This window comes from Somniosus microcephalus, chromosome 5 (assembly GCF_052327205.1).
Source record: "Somniosus microcephalus isolate GS21.2 chromosome 5, FLI_Smic_1.0, whole genome shotgun sequence".
In the NCBI taxonomy this organism is placed as follows: domain Eukaryota; kingdom Metazoa; phylum Chordata; class Chondrichthyes; order Squaliformes; family Somniosidae; genus Somniosus; species Somniosus microcephalus.
In genome coordinates, this window is record NC_140991.1 from 45,015,773 (window position 1) to 45,034,887 (window position 19,115).

The following is a 19,115-nucleotide window of genomic DNA, read 5'->3' on the forward strand; positions in this document are numbered from 1 at the left end:
CTCGCTGGAGTTTAGAAGAATGAGAGGAGATCTCATTGAAACTTATAAAATACTGGCAGGACTGGACAGACTAGATGCAGGAAGGATGTTCCCGATGGTCGGGGAATCCAGAACCAGGGGTCACAGTCTAATGATAAGGGGTAAGCCATTTAGGACAGAAATGAGGAGGAATTTCTTCACCCAGAGAGTGGTGGACCTGTGGAATTCTCTACCACAGAAGGCAGTAGAGGCCAATTCATTAAATATATTCAAGAAGGAGTTGGATATATTTCTTAAGGCTAATGGGACCAAGGAATATGGAAAGAAGGCAGGAACAGGGTACTGAATTTGGATGATCAGCCATGATCGCATTGAATGGCGGAGCAGGCTCGAGGGGCCGAATGGCCTACTCCTGCTCCTATCTTCTATGTTTCTATGTTCCTAGAACTGGATGCAGTACACAAGGTGCGGACTACTCAAGGCATTGTACGGTCTGATCATGACTTCCTCTGACTTATATTCTATTGCTTTGACTGTGTGGAAAGAATAGTCTCATTGTCACCCGTTTTAAGTAAATTTCAACCGAATGGCTATATTTTAAGTTGCATGTTCAATATTTTATTATATATACATGGCACCAATTGCATTACACACTTTTTACAACCTCAAAAAAGGCTCGTATATTCTCAGATGCTAACGGAGCCGAGCAAAAGTACCCAATCTTGTTACATATCGTGTCACATGACACGGAATATTACTCTTTTTACATTTGTTAAATATGAAATTTAAAAATGAGGACAGCGAAAATATCAGGGAAATTTACAGTAAACTCGATATGGATAAGACTGCTTCATGTGTTCATGACTTAAAGACCACAAAAACAGGTTCCAGACACAAAAACAGGAGGAAAGGAAATGCGTTTCTGTTATTGGAATTGAGACAGAATGGAAAGAAAAGTTTGCTCGGTACCACATGGCTTCATCATAACAGAAAATCTGAAAGAAAAAGCTGCCTTTTTACTTTCTATATTACCTGAGCTCTCCAGTGTCTCTCCATTCCCACAACTGACTCGCAGTATTCAGCTCCCATCATTTCGAAAATAAGACCAATTCATTAATGAGAAAATACCCCAACGCTGTTAGTGCGAGAAATGATGAACAGCTCAAAGTTCTGTAGATCTCAGATATATGGTGTAACCTACAGCAAAATTCCTAAGTGTTTCACGCTCAATGTGTGAACCTTCTCTTAAAAAGAAAGTCAATGGTGGGTGCACTGCACTGAAAAGAAATGTTGTCCTAAGAAGATGCTAAAGGGCACTGGGGTACTGAAAAATCCATGGGCCGAGATCCCGATGGTTAAGCCAGGATCCTGCTCGTTGGTGCCCTTCAGTGTCGACCCCGCCAGTATTTGTGAGCGCAGTGGGGTGGCACCTAATTAGCATGCGGCTGAATAATCCCGTGGAAGCCTGCCATCGGGAGACTGGCAGGGGGAAATCGGGTTGGGCATCTTGGACACCCCTTTGAGGCCCAAGACCCGCCTGATCCAATTTTCAGGCAGGTTTTTAAATGGACACCGATGCTCCTGCCCAAAATAGACTGGCTGCTTAAATATGCAAATTCATGTCCTATGTGCTCTACAACTCCGACTGCAATTTCCATGTGCAAACAGGTGCAGCATGCATCATACTCACTAGGCCCAGTTGCACCTGATGTTGAATGGCCCTTTGAGCCTGCTCCGCCATTCAATAAGATCATGGCTGATCTTCGCCCTCAACTCCACTTTCCCGCCCGATCCCCATATCCCTTGGTTCCCCTAGAGTCCAAAAATCTATCGATCTCAGCCTTGAATATACTCAACGACTGAGTATCCACAGCACTCTGGGGTAGAGAATTCCAAGGATTCACAACTCTCTGAGTGAAGAAATTCCTCCTCATCTCAGTCCTAAATGGCTGACCCCTTATCCTGAGACTGTGACCCCTAGTTCTAGACTCTCCAGCCAGGAGAAACAGCCTCTCAGCATCTACCTTGTCAAACCCTCTCAGAATCTTATATGTTTCAATGAGATCACCTCTCATTCTTCTAAACTCCAGAGAGTATGGGCCCATTCTACTCAATCTCTCCTCATAGGGCAGCCCTCTCATCCCAGGAATCAATCTAGTGAACCTTCGTTACACCCCCTCTAAGGCAAGTATATCCTTCCTCAGGTGCGGAGACCAAAACTGTAGTCGTTTTGTGGAGCACTCCTGCTTCTTCTGGCTCCACAACAATATAACTGTAAAAGTTTTGTAGTGTTCGTTGAGCGGCCCTTTAAGGACCGCTGGTTAGGCTGCTCCAGACCTAGTTCAACCATTTGTACCCGAGTTTTGCATCAGGATTCTACAACTGCTGTAAGATTCTGATTTGCATAGTAAGGTGGGTGTGCTGCTCGCCCGTTTATAAGCCCGCCTGAATATGGCATCAGGCGGGCCTTGAGTATCAGTGCAGCAGCTCCCCCTCCCCCAGGCTAGCCCCTCCCACTGATTTACAACACCTGGCTGCTTGTCTTCCAGGTGCAAAATGGACAGCGGTGGGTGAGTTGAATTTCTCCTTTCATTTCAGTAACTCAAGCCTGGCTCAATGTTCTCGGGCTGTTTGCTGTAAAACACTTGACCAACTATTCATATGCAAACCCAAATTGTAGCAATACAATTCTCAAACAAGCCTGCTACGAGCTTCAGTCTTCTTAGTTACTGCTTCACCTGTGGTCCACCCAAGGCCCTAGTGTGCAGTCCACTCTCAACTCAAAAAAAAGGATTGTTGTGCTTCAATGGACATCTCACTACTTGGTTTTAGTTCACCCATGTCCAGGATAGATAGTGACACAAAAATATCTACCTCGGCAATAAACTGTACAGTTCCAGATAGACAGAGGCTGTTTTTTGTTGGGCCAGCTCAGTTTCAATTCATTTTAAATCAAAGTTTAATAATCACTTCAAACCAATCAATGTTTGCACAGTAATTGGAAAAGATCTGGTAATTCGTGTATCAGAAGATGGTCTGAATATAAATACCAAATTCATAAGAAATTGATTATAAAAATTGTGTTTAGTGGCCACCACAAATGCAAATGAGCATGTGGAAAGAAGCACCTTAACAGAGAAATAGATGAACGATTTATTTTTTGGCCTTAAAGTGCTTGTCACGCCATTTGTCGGGCCAACTGCTTGCATTTCCGACTGTATGTTACTGATTTCTTATTATTTCCCATTGACAGCTGCAATGTAAGAGGATTCTGTCAGGCAATTGATTATCGATGGGGCTATGAACCTCCACATTACTATGAACATCTTTTGAGTCTTGTCGTAACGGTGGTGGGGGGGGGGGTGCGGCGAGCCGATGGCATGAAGCTGTCTTCCGAAGAAATGGAGCGATTTTGAGGTTAGCTTTTTTTTTTGTCCTTTACTGAAGTTCATGTTAAATATTACAAGCCATTGTCTGTGTCTGTTGCCTCTACGCGGCCGGCAGAAACTGATCTTGCTCCGGTGGTTTCTTCACCCACGTGCCCAGGTCGGCTTTTCGCAATGCTTTAAACAGCTGCTGCTTGGCGGCCTGGTAGTTCTCGGCTGCCAGTTTGGCTTCGCAGTACATGGATGGCATTCCCCGGTGGTTCGAGGCTCGTGTGCTCAGCTGCGGTGGAGAGCAAAACAAAACGAATGAGCCGGCACACGCAGGAGACTCAAACAGCTGTGTAATTTCCCCATTTGATATTCACAAGCGGTTTCATTCCTCGCAACACCTTGTGGGCCTGTTTGCTTTCCATAAAGAAGATTTTTAAAAAAAATTAAAATAATGATGTAAGACTGGTCACTGCTGCTGCTGCTGGTGTAATGAAACGTTAGAGCGGCAGGTGGATATAAAGACCAAGAGGGAAAAAAATTTGTTAGCGACCATTTTGGGTCGCTAACGTCGCCTGGGTGCTAAATTTAGTGTCCGGTGAAAAATAGCGCCGGCGATCGCTAATTCCAGTTTTAGTGTCATCAAGAGGGAGGTGGAGCTAATTCAAGTGTTCCACTTCCTTTTTCGAGCGCTAACCCCGAATATCGGGGCGGTGCATTCTGCAGCGCTATGCACTGGGCCACGTAGCGCTGCCGCCATGGAAGGGCTCCTCCACTCATTAAAGGGGAGGGCCCAAGCCCGCAACTCTGCGGGGCCCGACCTGGACCACCGGGGAGCGGGGTGCCGTGCCAGCAGCCCGGCACTCAAGAGGAGTGCCGGGCCGCCAGATCGCGGCATGGACCCTGCGTTCAAAGACGCAAAGGGCCGTGACAAGTAAGTCGGACGATTTTTTTTTCCCCCTGCCCGCCACCTCCCCTTTAGTTAGCGCCCCACGAGCCTCCTGCCGCTCTGTTCCCGCTCCCCCCAGAATCGGTCGCTGTCATCGGCCAGCGCAGATTATGGGGGCGCGGGCCAATTTTGCAGGCGGGTCGAAAACGGGGCGCTGCGCATGGTGATGATGTCATCATCGCCAGCGGAGCGGGGTGCTACCGGTTACCGCCGCCGCTAAACCCCCGCTGAATTTAGTGGCAGTGGTTAGCGATGCTGCGCCAGGGCGCAAAGTCGGTTGCGCCCCATTAGCGCTAACGGGAAGCGCAAATGTACTGAATTTTTAGCCCCAAAACTCCATCTGCGCTCTAATTGAAATGATTTTAAAGGAGGAAGCAGTGGCCGCTGAAGTACGTCCACTATAAAGTGCTCCTTATCTTTGTAATATTTAAAAATAATGTAAGACATGTCTGGTACTAGATAGGTCTGGTTTAAATGTCGATTTACAATCAGTTCACATACCCTTGCGGTAGGATGCTGGCCACTAATATCAAAGAAAAAGGAAAGACTTGCATTTATATAGCGCCTTTCACAATGTCAGGACATCCCAAAGCGCTTTTCAGCCAATGAAATATTTTTTTTGAAGTGTAGTCACTGTGGTAATGTGGGAAATGCAGCAGCCAATTGCGCGCATCAAGCTCCCACAAACAGCGATGTGATAATGACCAGATAATCTGTTTTTGTGATGTTGATTGAGGGACACTGGGGATAACTCCAACTTTGAACTACCCATTCGACCCCTGAACCACCCCTCCCCATTGCTGTCATCACTCAATTCACCCCTAAACCTCTATCCACCTGCCCATTCCCTCTTGTTTCCCCCAGGGTGGGTGATGAGAGCACAGAAGCCCCAACCCCCCCATACGTCTCAATGAATTGCTTTGAAGTGTTGCCATGTAGGTAAATTCCCAAACTCAAGTCAATTAGGAATTAGGAAAATTAACCCCAAAGGCCTTCTTCTGATCAGTTTGTGTTGGATTCAAACCTAGATCCCAGGAGAACTGACACAGTGCTCACAGACTTTGCCACCCAGTGTCATCATCGTCTCGAGATTTACGGACAGAAATCCAGAAGCAGCAAGCCTTTCAGTTAGAGTGTTGATGCTGGGTTTTTTTTGTTACTGTGTTGAAAGCTTTTTGCCACACTATCATTCTAGGTGCGGTTGCAGAGTAATGTTAAAAAGCTACAATCCTTTAAATTCCCTCCAAAAACATTAGAAGCTTGCTTTAGGGAAACAGCATGATCTACAGGGGAATCTTGCGAAATGTCAGCTCACTAATTTATGAACAAAAAATATTCCTCTCGCAATTAATTTCATTGGGACACAAAAACGTGGTCAAAGTTTAAGAGAATCTTAGATTTTTCAAAACCTTTGATTAATATAAATTAAACAGTAAAACAATTTATGTTCCAACAACAGAGGATTGGATCTCATACATTTCTAAAACATACGCAATAAATATTACTATTGAAATTATAATAAAACTTTATTAATCGAGCATTTGTAAAGCATTTAACTAAGGAAGACATTACCTACAATGTGACTGAAAGGAAAATCAAAAGGATTTCAATTGAGTTGAAGAGCTTCAGGCTCCAAGTTTTGAAGCTTCCCAATATTAACAAGACTTTGTGTGGAGAATATTGATGCCGTTGCATTGAGGTTGCTGCGTATGTGTCACTTATGAGCTGCCAGAAATAATTTTCACTAAACCTGACTACACAGAAGAAATTCTTATCACAAGGAAACCTCATCTGTGACATTTATTGAAGTACTGATAGATCCCCTCAGGGATGTATATTTGTAGCTGATAATGTGTAAATCCAATAAACCATGTTTTATTGAGGAGGAAGCAATGTTGAATGGGAAATTTCATGCAAGTAGTCTAGAAGGCTTGAGAGTTCTGTGAATGACTCAATTGTATCAACAGGCTTTGACTATGTCACTATATGAAGCGTCTCCATCGAGCTACTCATGTAGAGTGACTACAACAGTGACTACACTTCAAAAAGTACTTGGTTGTAAAGCACTATGGGACGTCGTGAAAGGAGCTATATAAATGCAAGTCTTTCATTCTTTTTAGAAGATATGCATTTGGGAACATCACAATAAACAGGTTATTCCAAAAGTGATGAAAACCTCATAGGTACATCAGAATTGCTAGATGAAAAAAGACTAATCCACCTTCTACCAACCTGTTGGTCGCATGATACAATGATAATTGAGTTATTGACTAATCATTGCAATCAATCTCTATTAACTAACCTACAACAGACCAAGACACGACTCGAGGTAACCCCTAGTGGTGGAGAGCTTTGGGAACCATGGGGGGAAAATTCGGTTGCTTTGCACCTCGCGTTAGCGCCCTCTCGGGACGCAAAGCACCGAGCGCCTGGGCGCGACATGGCTAATGCCTCCTGCGAAATTCAGCGGGAGGTTAGCGGCAGCGGCGGCAGCCGGTAGCGCCCCTGCGGCACTGCGCCTCCAGCGATGACGTCATTGCCATGCGCAGCGCCCCGGCCACAACCTTGGCTTGTGCCTCCTGACCTACCGCCGGGCGATATGTCCGACAGGGTCAGGGCACCGTTTTTGCGGCCAGGGCGGCGACAATTAAAGGGCAATTGCCGGGCGACCATTTTTTTTGGGCCGCCTGCCAGCACCTGCCCCCTCTGGCCTCCTCCTGCGGGCTGCCAGCCGTGACCCGTCAGCCCGGCATGCCTCTTGAGTGCCAGGCTCTTTTGCCAGCACCCTGTTCCCCAGTGGTCCAGCAGGCCCCCGGTCTAGGCCCCTCCCCTTTAATCAGGGGAGGGAGGCCGGCAGTACCGCGGTGCTACGTGCCGGTGCGTGTGGCGTTTCTGCAGGTAACACCGCGATATTCAATGGGAGCGCCCCAAGAGGGAGGAGGAGTGCTTCCAGTAGCGCCCTGCCTCCTGCTTGGGGCACTACCATTCAATTTCGGGTGCAGGGGCGCTAACTTTTCTGGGACGCTAAAAGCCCCGGCAAAGTTATCGTCCCAAAGGGGGCGCGAGCCAATTTTTGCCCCCATAGGTCTAAAGTCACCTTTTTCCTCCCAAGCATGCCACATGTACCACATGCCGCGTCTCAAATTATTCATATACTGTATCCCCAAATACTTTTTCCAAAAGAAATCTATCTAATTTGCATCTGAATGAATCAATACATACTAATTCTACTCTAGAAATTCATCAAATTGGGGCAGATTTTCAACTTGCCGCCGAGGCGTAGAATTGGCATTGTGAATCAGCTGCCCATTACAGGAAGCACCCGCCTTTCAACGCCACTGAAATCAAATGGAAATGAAAATCAGGTGGGTTTCTATAATAGGCAGCAAGTTGAAGATCTGCCCCAATGTCTCTTGATCCTCTTTATACTGCCAGGGTCAGTGGTCTTCCCTAGTTCCGCAAGTCAGTTCTAAGTATAAGCAAAAACAAGTGTGGCTCTGGACACAGAGCTCAGTGATTGGAGGCGTCCGTCCTGCCACCAGCTCAAGATCTCTCCTGATTTGTCAGCAGCAGTGATGCAATTTATAAAGTGAAAACATTGACAGTACAAGGATCATTTAAAAAAAATCCAGTTTTTGATTAAAACTCAAAATCCTAAAGCTAGATGTTAAAGGTTATTGTCAAAAATTATATAGTAATAATATAGTTCACAGTTTTCTTCAGAGGAGGTGATTCAGTGGGTGGCAGGGTGAATCGAAGATCATGGGGTGAATCGAAGATCACGAGATGAATCGAAGATCGTGAGATGAATTGAAGATCATGGGGTGAATTGAAGATCATGGGGTGAATCAAAGATCGTGAGATGAATCGAAGATCGTGAGATGAATCGAAGATCGTGAGATGAATCAAGGATCATGGGGTGAATCGAAGATCGTGAGATGAATCGAAGATCATGAGATGAATCGAAGATCGTGAGATGAATAGAAGATCATGGGGTGAATCAAAGATCATGGTGGTTAGCACTGTTGCCTCACAGCGCCAGGGACCCGGGTTCGAATCCGGCCTCGGGTGACTGTCTGTGTGGAGTTTGCACATTCTCCCCGTGTTTGCGTGGGTTTCCTCCGGGTGCTCCGGTTTCCTCCCACAGTCCAAAGATGTGCGGGTTAGGTTGATTGGCTATGATAAATTGACCCTTAGTGTTAGGGGGATTAAATACGTGGGGTTACGGGGATAGGGTGGGATATGTGTTGGTGTAGGGGTTACGGGGATCGGGTGGGATATGTGTCGGTGCAGGCTCGATGGGCCGAAATGGCCTCTATCTGCACTGTGGGGTTTCTGTGTGATTCTGTGTCTGTGTGTGATCATGGGGTGAATCGAAGATCGTGAGATGAATCGAAGATCGTGGGGGTGAATAGAAGATCATAGGGTGATTCAAAGATCATGGGGTGAATCAAAGATCATGGGGATGAAATCACAGAAATCACAGAAACCCCACAGTGCAGATAGAGGCCATTTCGGCCCATCGAGCCTGCACCGACACATATCCCACCCGATCCCCGTAACCCCTACACCAACACATATCCCACCCTATCCCCGTAACCCCACGTATTTAATCCCCCTAACACTAAGGGTCAATTTATCATAGCCAATCAACCTAACCCGCACATCTTTGGACTGTGGGAGGAAACCGGAGCACCCGGAGAAAACCCACGCAAACACGGGGAGAATGTGCAAACTCCACACAGACAGTCGCCCGAGGCCGGATTCGAACCCGGGGCCCTGGCACTGTGAGGCAACAGTGCTAACCACTATGCCACCGTGGGGATGAATTGAAGATCATGGGGATGAATAGAAGATCGTGGGGATGAATAGAAGATCGTGGGGTGAATCAAAGATCGTGAGATGAATTGAAGATCGTGAGATGAATCAAAGATTGTGAGATGAATAAAAGATCATGGGGTGAATCAAAGATCATGGGGTGAATCGAAGATCGTGAGATGAATCGAAGATCGTGAGATGAATCGAAGATCATGGGGATAATTGAAGATCATGGGGTGAATCAAAGATCATGGGGGTGAATAGAAGATCATGGGATGAATCAAAGATCGTGAGATGAATCGAAGATCATGGGGGTGAATAGAAGATCATGGGGGTGAATCAAAGATCATGGGGTGAATCGAAGATCGTGAGATGAATCAAAGATCGTGGGGGTGAATCGAAGATCATGAGGCTGATTGGAAGATCATGGGGTGAATCGAAGATCGTGGGGGTGAATCAAAGATTGTGGGGTGAATCGAAGATCATGAGATGAATCGAAGATCGTGAGATGAATCGAAGATCATGGGGTGAATCGAAGATCATGGGGTGAATCAAAGATCGTGAGATGAATCAAAGATCGTGAGATGAATCAAAGATCGAGAGATGAATCAAAGATTGAGAGATGAATCGAAGATCATGGGGATGAATTGAAGATCATGGGGATGAATAGAAGATCGTGGGGATGAATAGAAGATCATGGGGTGAATCGAAGATCGTGAGATGAATCAAAGATCGTGAGATGAATCGAAGATCGTGAGATGAATAGAAGATCATGGGGTGAATCAAAGATCATGGGGTGAATCGAAGATCGTGAGATGAATCAAAGATCGTGAGATGAATCGAAGATCATGGGGATGAATCGAAGATCGTGGGGGTGAATCGAAGATCATGGGGGTGGGTGAATCGAAGATCATGGGGGTGAATAGAAGATCATGGGATGAGTCAAAGATCGTGAGATGAATCGAAGATCATGGGGGTGAATAGAAGATCATGGGGGTGTATAGAAGATCATGGGGTGAATCGAAAATCGTGAGATGAATTGAAGATCGTGAGATGAATCGCAGATTGTGAGATGAATAGAAGATCATGGGGGTGAATCAAAGATCATGGGGTGAATCGAAGATCGTGAGATGAATCGAAGATCGTGAGATGAATCGAAGATCATGGGGATAATTGAAGATCATGGGGGGGAATCGAAGATCATGGGGGTGAATAGAAGATCATGGGATGAATCGAAGATTGTGAGATGAATCAAAGATCATGGGGATGAATCAAAGATCATGGGGGTGAATCGAAGATCGTGAGATGAATCAAAGATCGTGGGGGTGAATCAAAGATCATGGGGCTGATTGGAAGACCATGGGGTGAATCGAAGATCATGGGGGTGTATCATAGATTGTGGGGTGAATCGAAGATCATGGGGGTGAATCGAAGATTGTGGGGGTGAATCGAAGATCGTGGGGTGAATCGAAGATCGTGAGATGAATCGAAGATCGTGAGATGAATAGAAGATCATGGGGGTGAATCAAAGATCATGGGGTGAATCGAAGATCGTGAGATGAATCAAAGATCGTGAGATGAATCGAAGATCATGGGGATAATTGAAGATCGTGGGGGTGAATCGAAGATCATGGGGGTGAATAGAAGATCATGGGATGAATCAAAGATCGTGAGATGAATCGAAGATCATGGGGATGAATAGAAGATCATGGGGGTGAATCAAAGATCATGGGGGTGAATCGAAGATTGTGAGATGAATCAAAGATCGTGGGGGTGAATCAAAGATCATGGGGCTGATTGGAAGACCATGGGGTGAATCGAAGATCATGGGGTGAATCGAAGATCATGGGGATGAATAGAAGATCATGGGGGTGAATCGAAGATCATGGGGGTGAATCGAAGATCATGGGGTGAATCAAAGATTGTGGGGGTGAATTGAAGATCGTGGGGTGAATCGAAGATCGTGGGGGTGAATCGAAGATTGTGGGGTGAATCGAAGATCGTGGGGTTGAATTTCCACTTGGTTCTCCTACTCGTCCAACATAACTTCGGCGCAAGAGCCAGGGAAGCCTGGAAAAACCATGTAGATGGAGCTAATGCTGTTTTTATGGCGTTTCTGTGGCTCTGCTCCCAAAGTTACCTTGGACGTGTGGGAGAACCTCACAGAAATGACCATAATTGATTGTAGTGGACGAACGCTTCATCCGTTGATATGACATTGTTGCGGCTGTTAATTAATGAAGGCATGTACTTTAAATAGGTTAATACCTCCACTAAAATAATGGACAGAGAATTGCAATTTAAACACACATGAAGCCCTGAAATTCTGTGGGAGCTCTACCACTGTCCTGCTGTAATTCTGGCAGGAGACTGACAGAATTCCCAGGAATAAGTTGTAATTGGCCATTTTTAGCCATTTACGCTGTTTCCCTTGGGAGCTCTGTTTGTCTCCCACTAGAGTTACAGTGGGATTGCGGTAAATCCTGCATGGAATTTCAGCTCCTAAATCTTTGTCTATTTTTCGGTCAACAGTTATTTCTAGGCTTACAGCATGTTTTCCAATAGCTGTGACAACCCAACGGCAAATACAGAGCTGTGTTGTTAAAAACATTTGTACACTGGGGTATTGAGCTGTGAATCTGCTCTCTCAATTAGTGTAACTAATTTGAGCTTTCCTTTGCCAACTTTAATTTACTCCAAACTGTTTCTGTTAAATGCTCTACAACCAAAGTAATTGAAGATGTCAATATGACAATGAACATCCACTGATACACAAGGTTCCCCTCCCTCCATCATGGTTGCTCCCTGCTGTGTGCCATCGGGGGAAGGCAGCAGTAGCCAACTTCCTGGCACCATGGGTGGTTCTGCTGCACAGGACGGGAGGAAAAAGAGTGGGAGAGCTATAGTGATAGGGGATTCTATTGCAAGGGGAATAGATAGGCGTTTTTGCGGCCGCAAACGAGACTCCAGGATGGTATGTTGCCTCCCTGGTGCAAGGGTCAAGGATGTCTCGGAGCAGCTGCAGGGCATTCTGGAGAGGGAGGTTGAACAGCCAGCTGTCATGGTGCATATAGGTATCAACGATATAGGTAAAAAATGAGATGAGGTCCTAAAAGCTGAATATAGGGAGTTAGGAGGTAAATTAAAAAATAGGGCCTCAAAGGTAGTAATCTCAGGATTGCTACCAGTGCCACGTGCTAGTCAGAGTAGAAATAGAAGGATATTTCAGATGAATACGTGGCTAGAGGAATGGTGCAAGGGGGAGGGATTCAAATTCCTGGGACATTGGAACCGGTTCTGGGGGAGGTGGGACCAGTACAAACTGGACGGTTTGCACCTGGGCAGGACCGGGACCGATGTCCTAGGGTGAGTGTTTGCTATTACTGTTGGGGAGGGTTTAAACTAAAATGGGAGGGAGTTGGGAACCTGTGCCGGGAGACAGAGGAAAGGGAAGCAAGGATAGAAGCAAAAGACAGGAAGGAGAAAAGCAAAAGTGGAAGGCAGAGAAATCAAGTGTGTAAATCAAACAGGACCATAGTAAATAATAATTCTAAAAGGACTAAGGTGTTAAAAAAACAAGCCTGCAGGTTTTGTGTCTTAATGTGAGGAGCATTCATAATAAGGTGGATGAATTAGCTGCGCAAATAGATGTAAATGGATATGATATATCTGGGATTACGGAGACATGCCTCCACGGTGACCAAGGCTGGGAATTCAACATTCAGGGGTACTCAATATTCAGGAAGGACAGGCAAAAAGGAAAAGGAGGTGGGGTAGCATTGCTGGTTAAAGAGGAGATTAACACAATAGTAAGGAAGGATATTAGCTCTGATGATGTGGAATCTGTATGGGTAGAGCTGAAAAATACCAAGGGGCAGAAAACGTTAGTGGGAGTTGTATTCAGACCCCCAAACAGTAATGCTGAGGTTGGGGATGGCATTAAACAGGAAATTAGAGATGTGTGCAATAAGGGCACAGCAGTTATCATGGGTGACTTTAATTTACATATAGATTGGGCTAACCAAATTAGTAACAATACGTGGAGGAGGAATTCCTAGAGTGTATAGCGGATGGTTTCCTGGACCAATATGTCGAGGAACCAACTAGAGATCAGGCCATCTTAGACTGGGTATTATGTAATGAGAAAGGATTGATTAGCAATCTTGTTGTGTGAGGCCCCTTGGGGAGGAGCGATCATAATATGATAGAATTCTTCATTAAAATGGAGAGTGAAGTAGTTGACTCAGAGACTAGGGTCCTGAATTTAAATAAAGGAAACGGCAATGGTATGAGGTGCGAGTTGGCTAGGATGGATTGGGGAATGTTACTTAAAGGGTTGATGGTGGATAGGCAATGGCAAACATTTAAAGATCGCATGGATGAACCACAGAATTTGTTCATCCCTGTTTGGCATAAAAATAAAACAAAAAAGGTGGCGCAACCGTGGCTAACAAGGGAAGTTAGGGATAGCATAAGATCCAAGGAGAGGACATATAAATTGGCCAGAAAAAGCAGCAAACCTGAGGATTGGGAACAGTTTAAGATTCAGCAAAGGAGGACAAAAGGATTAATTAAGAGGGGGAAAATAGAGTATGAGAGTAAGTTTGCAGGGAACATAAAAACTGACTGTAAAAGCTTCTATAGATATGTGAAGAGAAAAAGATTGGTGAAGTGAAACATAGCTCCCTTGCAGTCAGAATCAGGGGAATTTATAATGGGGAACAAAGAAATGGCTGACCAATTAAATACATACTTTGGTTCTGTCTTCACAAAGGAGGACACAAATAACCTCCCAGAGATGTCGGGGAACATAGGGTCTAATGAGAGGGAGGAACTGAATGAAATCAGTATTTGTAGGGAAATGGTGTTAGGGAAATTGACGGGATTGAAGGCCGATAAATCCCCAGGGCCTGATAATCTACATCCTAAGGTACTTAAGGAAGTGGCCCTAGAAATAGTAGATGCATTGCTGGTCATCTTTAAAAATTCTATAGACTCTGGCACAGTTCCCATGGATTGGAGGGTAGCTAATGTAGCCCCACTATTTAAAAAAGGTGGTAGAGAGAAAACGGGGAATTATAGACCGGTAAGCCTGACATCGGTAGTGGGGAAAATGCTGGAGTCCATTATAAAAGATGTAATAGCAGAACACTTGGAAAACAGTGACAGGATCGGACAAAGTCAACATGGATTTACAAAAGGTAAATCGTGCTTGACTAATCTACTGGAATTTTTTGAGGATGTAACTGGTAGAATAGATAAGGGAGACCCAGTGGATGTGGTGTATTTGGACTTTCAGAAGGCTTTCAATAAGGTCCCGCATAAGAGATTAGCGTGTAAAGTTAAACCACATGGGATTGGGGGTAAGGTACTCATTTGGATAGAGAACTGGTTGGCAGACAGGAAGCAAAGAGTTGGAATAAACGGGTCTTTTTCCGAGTGGCTGGAAGGCCAATGGAATCTTGGCTTTTATTGCAAGGGGGATGGAGTATAAAAACAGGGAAGTCTTGCTGCAGTTATACAGGGTATTGGTGAGGCCACACCTGGAATACTGCGTGCAGTTTTGGTTTCCATATTTAAGAAAAGATATACTTGCTCTCGAGGCGGTTCAGAGAAGGTTCACTCGGTTGATTCCGGAGATGAGGGGGTTGATGTATGAGGAAAGGTTGAGTAGGTTGGGCCTCTACTCATTGGAGTTCAGAAGAATGAGAGGCGATCTTATCGAAACATATAAGATTGTGAGGGGGCTTGATTGGGTGGATGCGGTGAGGATGTTTCCACTGATGGGTGAGACTAGAACTAGGGGGCATAATCTTAGAATAAGGGGCTGCCCTTTCAAAACTGAGATGAGGAGAAACTTCTTCACTCAGAGGGTAGTAAATCTATGCAATTTGCTACCCCAGGGAGCTGTGGAAGCTGCAACATTAAATAAATTTAAAACGGAGATAGACAGTTTCCTAGCAGATAAGGGAATTAGGGGTTACGGGGAGAGGGCAGGGAAGTGGACGTGAGTCTAGATTCCGATCAGCCATGATCCTATTGAATGGCAGAGCAGGCCTGAGGGGCCGTGTGGCCTATTCCTGCTCCTACTCCTTATGTTCTTATGTTCTTATGTTCTGGCAATAACTAGTGTGGTACCGCAGGGATCGGTGCTAGGACCCCAGCTATTCACAATATATATTAATGATCTAGACGAGGGAACTAGATGTAATATCTCCAGGTTTGCAGATGACACAAAGCTGGTTGGGCGTGTGTGCTGTGAGGAGGATGCCAAGAACCTCCAGTATGATTTGGACAGTTTGGGTTATTGGGCAGATGCAGTATAATGTGGATAAATGCAAGGTTATCCACTTTGGTGGCAAAAACAGGAAGGCAGATTATTATCTGAATGGCAATAGATTGGGAGAAGGGGAATGCAACGAGACCTGGTTGTCCTTGTGCACCAGTCGCTGAAGGTAAGCATGCAGGTGCAGCAGGTGGTTAAGAAGGCAAATGGTATGTTGGCCTTCACAACAAGAGGATTCGAGTACAGGGACAAGGATATCTTGCTGCAGTTGTACAGGGCCTTGGTGAGACCACACCTTGAGTATTGTGTGCAGTATTGGTCACCTTATCTGAGGAAGGATGTTCTTGTCATGGAGGGAGTGCAGCGAAGATTCACCAGACTGATACCTGGGATGGCAGGGATGACATATGAGGAGAGATTGGGTCGATTGGGCTTAAATTCGCTGGAGTTTAGAAGAATGAGAGGGGATCTCATTGAAACTTATAAAATTCTAACAGGACTAGACAGACTAGATGCAGGAAGGATGTTCCCGATGGCGGGGGAGTCCAGAACCAGGGGTCACAGACTAAGAATAAGGGGTAAGCCATTTAGGACAGAGAAGAGGAGGAATTTCTTCACCCAGAGAGTGGTGAACCTGTGGAATTCTCTACCAGAAAAGGCAGTTGAAGCCAATTCATTAAATATATTGAAGAAAGAGTTAGGTATATTTCTTAAGGCTAAAGGGATCAAGGGATATGGGGAGAAAGCAGGGACAGGGTACTGAATTTGGATGATCAGCCATGATCTCATCGAATGGCGGAGCAGGCTCCAGGGGCCGAATGGCCTACTCCTGCTCCTATCTTCTATGTTTCTATGTTAAGTTGAAGTTCACTCAATTAACTTGCAGATGCCAATTTTACTTTGTGCTTGGGGATGCAATGGGAGGCAAGCTTGCTATGGAATGCGATGAACATACCAGTGTTTTACATAGACAGCATGGGTTTTGGAATCGGTGTTCGCTTGTCCATGTTTGAGATGAAAATCAGCATTGCTCCCAGCTCCAACCTTTCACTGATACTCTGGCTCCTACTGATGCTGTTCGAAGGAATGGAACTGATCTTGTGAGTTCCTGATCTTGCATAATGTCTCAGAAATTCCCGCCGTCAGCATGCAGCACAGTGCAAATGTAACACTGCTATTCAAGAAAGGAGGGAGAGAGAATACAGGGAACTACAGGCCAGTTAGCCTGACATCAGTCGTCGGGAAAATGCTGGAATCCATTGTTAAGGAAGTGGGATCAGGGCACTTAGAAAATCATAACGGGCCAGAAATTCGGGTCCCCACGGGTGAGTCTGCGCTGTGTACTCATGCATAGTGCCAATGGAAGTGCCGGTTTCGTGCATGCACTGCGCATGCACTAGAAACCAGAACTTCTGCTCCCTTGAAGGAAGGGGTTCACAGGTCGAATGCGTGCGCCGGAGAGGCAGCGCGTACGCCTGGAACTTCCGATATTTTTACAGGTTTCTCCGGGAGGGTAAGTCTCCAGCAGCTGCGCATTTAAAAAGCAGTCGCAAAGCCTGCTTTTAACAAGGTAAGTGGTGAATTAAGTAAAATTAAAACATCTTTTCCACAGGCTTATTATTTTTAAATACTTTAAAGAAAGTTTATTTTTAGCCCCGTTAAAAACTGTAATTAATTTTTTGAAAAATTTAAATTATTGTTTAAAATAGTTATTTTATGTCATTTACAGTTATTTTAAAAATGTGATTAAAAAAAAAATTATTTGAAGTTTTAGTTAGGTTTTGGGGCCGATCTCTATTCATAGATTTGACAGGTCTTCCTGTCAAATCTATGAATAGAGATTCCCTGCTATGATTGGCTCTCCATGGCCCACATGATCCCAGGGGACGCTTCGAACTAACTGCGCCCCTGGGATACGCAAGCACTGCGCGCCGGCAATTGGAGCAGGCCCAGGGTCGGAATCCCACGCGGGCTCACAATACAACGGCAGGCGCGCTAGGTAAGTGCAGGTCGGGGGCTTGCACCCACGGGAAGCCTCTGACCTGAATTTCTGGGCCAACATGATTAGGCAGAGTCAACATGGTTTTATGAAAGGGAAATTGTGTTTGACAAATTTATTCGAGTTTTTTGAGGATGTGACTAGCAGGATAGATAAAGGGGCACCAGTCGATGTAGTATATTTGAATTTCCAAAAGGCATTCCATAAGGTACCACATAAAAGGTTATTACACAAGATAAGGGATCATAGGGCTGGGGGTATTATAATAGCATGGATAGAGGATTGGTTAACGGACGGAAAACAGAGAGTAGGGATAAACGGGTCTTTTTCAGGTTGGCAGGCTGTAACTAGTGGGACGCCGCAATGATCAGTGCTGGGGCCTCAGCTATTTACAATCTATATTAATGACCTAGATGAAGGGACTGAGTGCAATGTATCCAAGTTTGCTGATGATACAAAGCTAGGTGGGACAGTAAGCTGTGAGGAGAACACAAGGAGTCTGCAAAGGGATATAGATAGACTAAGTGAGTGGGCAGTAAGGGGCAGATGGAGTATAATGTGGGGAAATGTGAGGTTATTCACTTTGGTAGAAAAACAGAATATTTTGTAAATGGTGAGAAACTTTTAAATGTTGGTGTTCAGAGAGATTTGGGTGTCTTTGTGCAAGAAACACAGAAAACTAGCATGCAGGTACAGCAAGCATTAAGGAAGGCAAATGGCATGTTGGCCTTTATTGCAAGGGGGTTGGAGTATAAGATTAAAGAGGTCGCTACAATTGTATAGAGCCTTGGTGAGACCACACCTGGAGTACTGTGCACAGTTTTGGTCTCCTTATCTAAGGAAGGATATACTTGCCTTGAAGGTTCACTAGATTGATTCCTGGGATGAGAGGGCTGTCCTATGATGAGATATTGTGTAGAATGGGCCTATATTCACTAGAGTTTAGAAGAATGAGAGGTGATCTCATTGAAACATATAAGATTCTGAGGGGGATTAACAGGATAGATGCGGAGAGGTTGTTTCCCCTGGCTGGAGTGTCTAAACCTAGGGGGCATAGTCTCAGGATAAGGGGTTGGCCATATAAGACCACGATGAGGAGGAATTTCTTCACACAGAGGGTTGTGAATCTTTGGAATTCCCTGCCCCAGAGGGCTGTGGATGCTGAGTCTTTGAGTATATTCAAAGCTGAGATAGATAGATTTTTGGACTCTAGGGGAATCAAGGGATATGGAGATCGGGTGGGAAAGTGGAGTTGAGGTCGATGATCAGCCATGATCTTATTGAATGGCGGAGAAGGCTCGAGGGGCCATATGGCCTACTCCTGCTCCTATTTCTTATGTTCTTTTATACACACCTCTGGAGTAGCACCATCTGGGACTGGGATGAGGGGAGAACACTGTCAGCATGAACTGGGAAGCAAGGGGAGAAGCGTGCTCTTGTGAATTGAGGAATGGTGGGTTGAGTGCTGTCTTGAATTGAGGGAGTGGTAGGAGAAGAGTTACACTTTGAATTGAGGCAAAGAGGGAGAAACAACAACAACAACAACAACTTGCATTTATATAGCGACTTTAACGTAGTGAAATATCTCAAGGCGCTTCGCAGGAGTGTTAGCAAGCACAATTAGACAACGAGCCACGTGAGGAGATATTAGGTCAGAGGACCTAAAGCTTGATCAAAGAGGTAGGTTTTAACGAGCGTCTTAAAGGAGGA

General features: G+C 45.2%; 1 protein-coding gene across 1 annotated transcript in view; it reads right to left on the reverse strand.

Moving 5' to 3' along the window:
- Nucleotides 1-558: 558 nt before the first annotated feature.
- adarb2 (adenosine deaminase RNA specific B2 (inactive)) overlaps nucleotides 559-19,115 on the reverse strand; it is a 409,469-nt gene continuing 390,912 nt past the window's right edge. Inside the window, exon 9 of the mRNA XM_085987599.1 lies at nucleotides 559-3,645. Within this exon, the coding sequence (XP_085843725.1) occupies nucleotides 3,469-3,645 (177 nt within the window). The 3' untranslated portion in view covers nucleotides 559-3,468. The remainder of the gene's footprint in view (nucleotides 3,646-19,115) is intronic.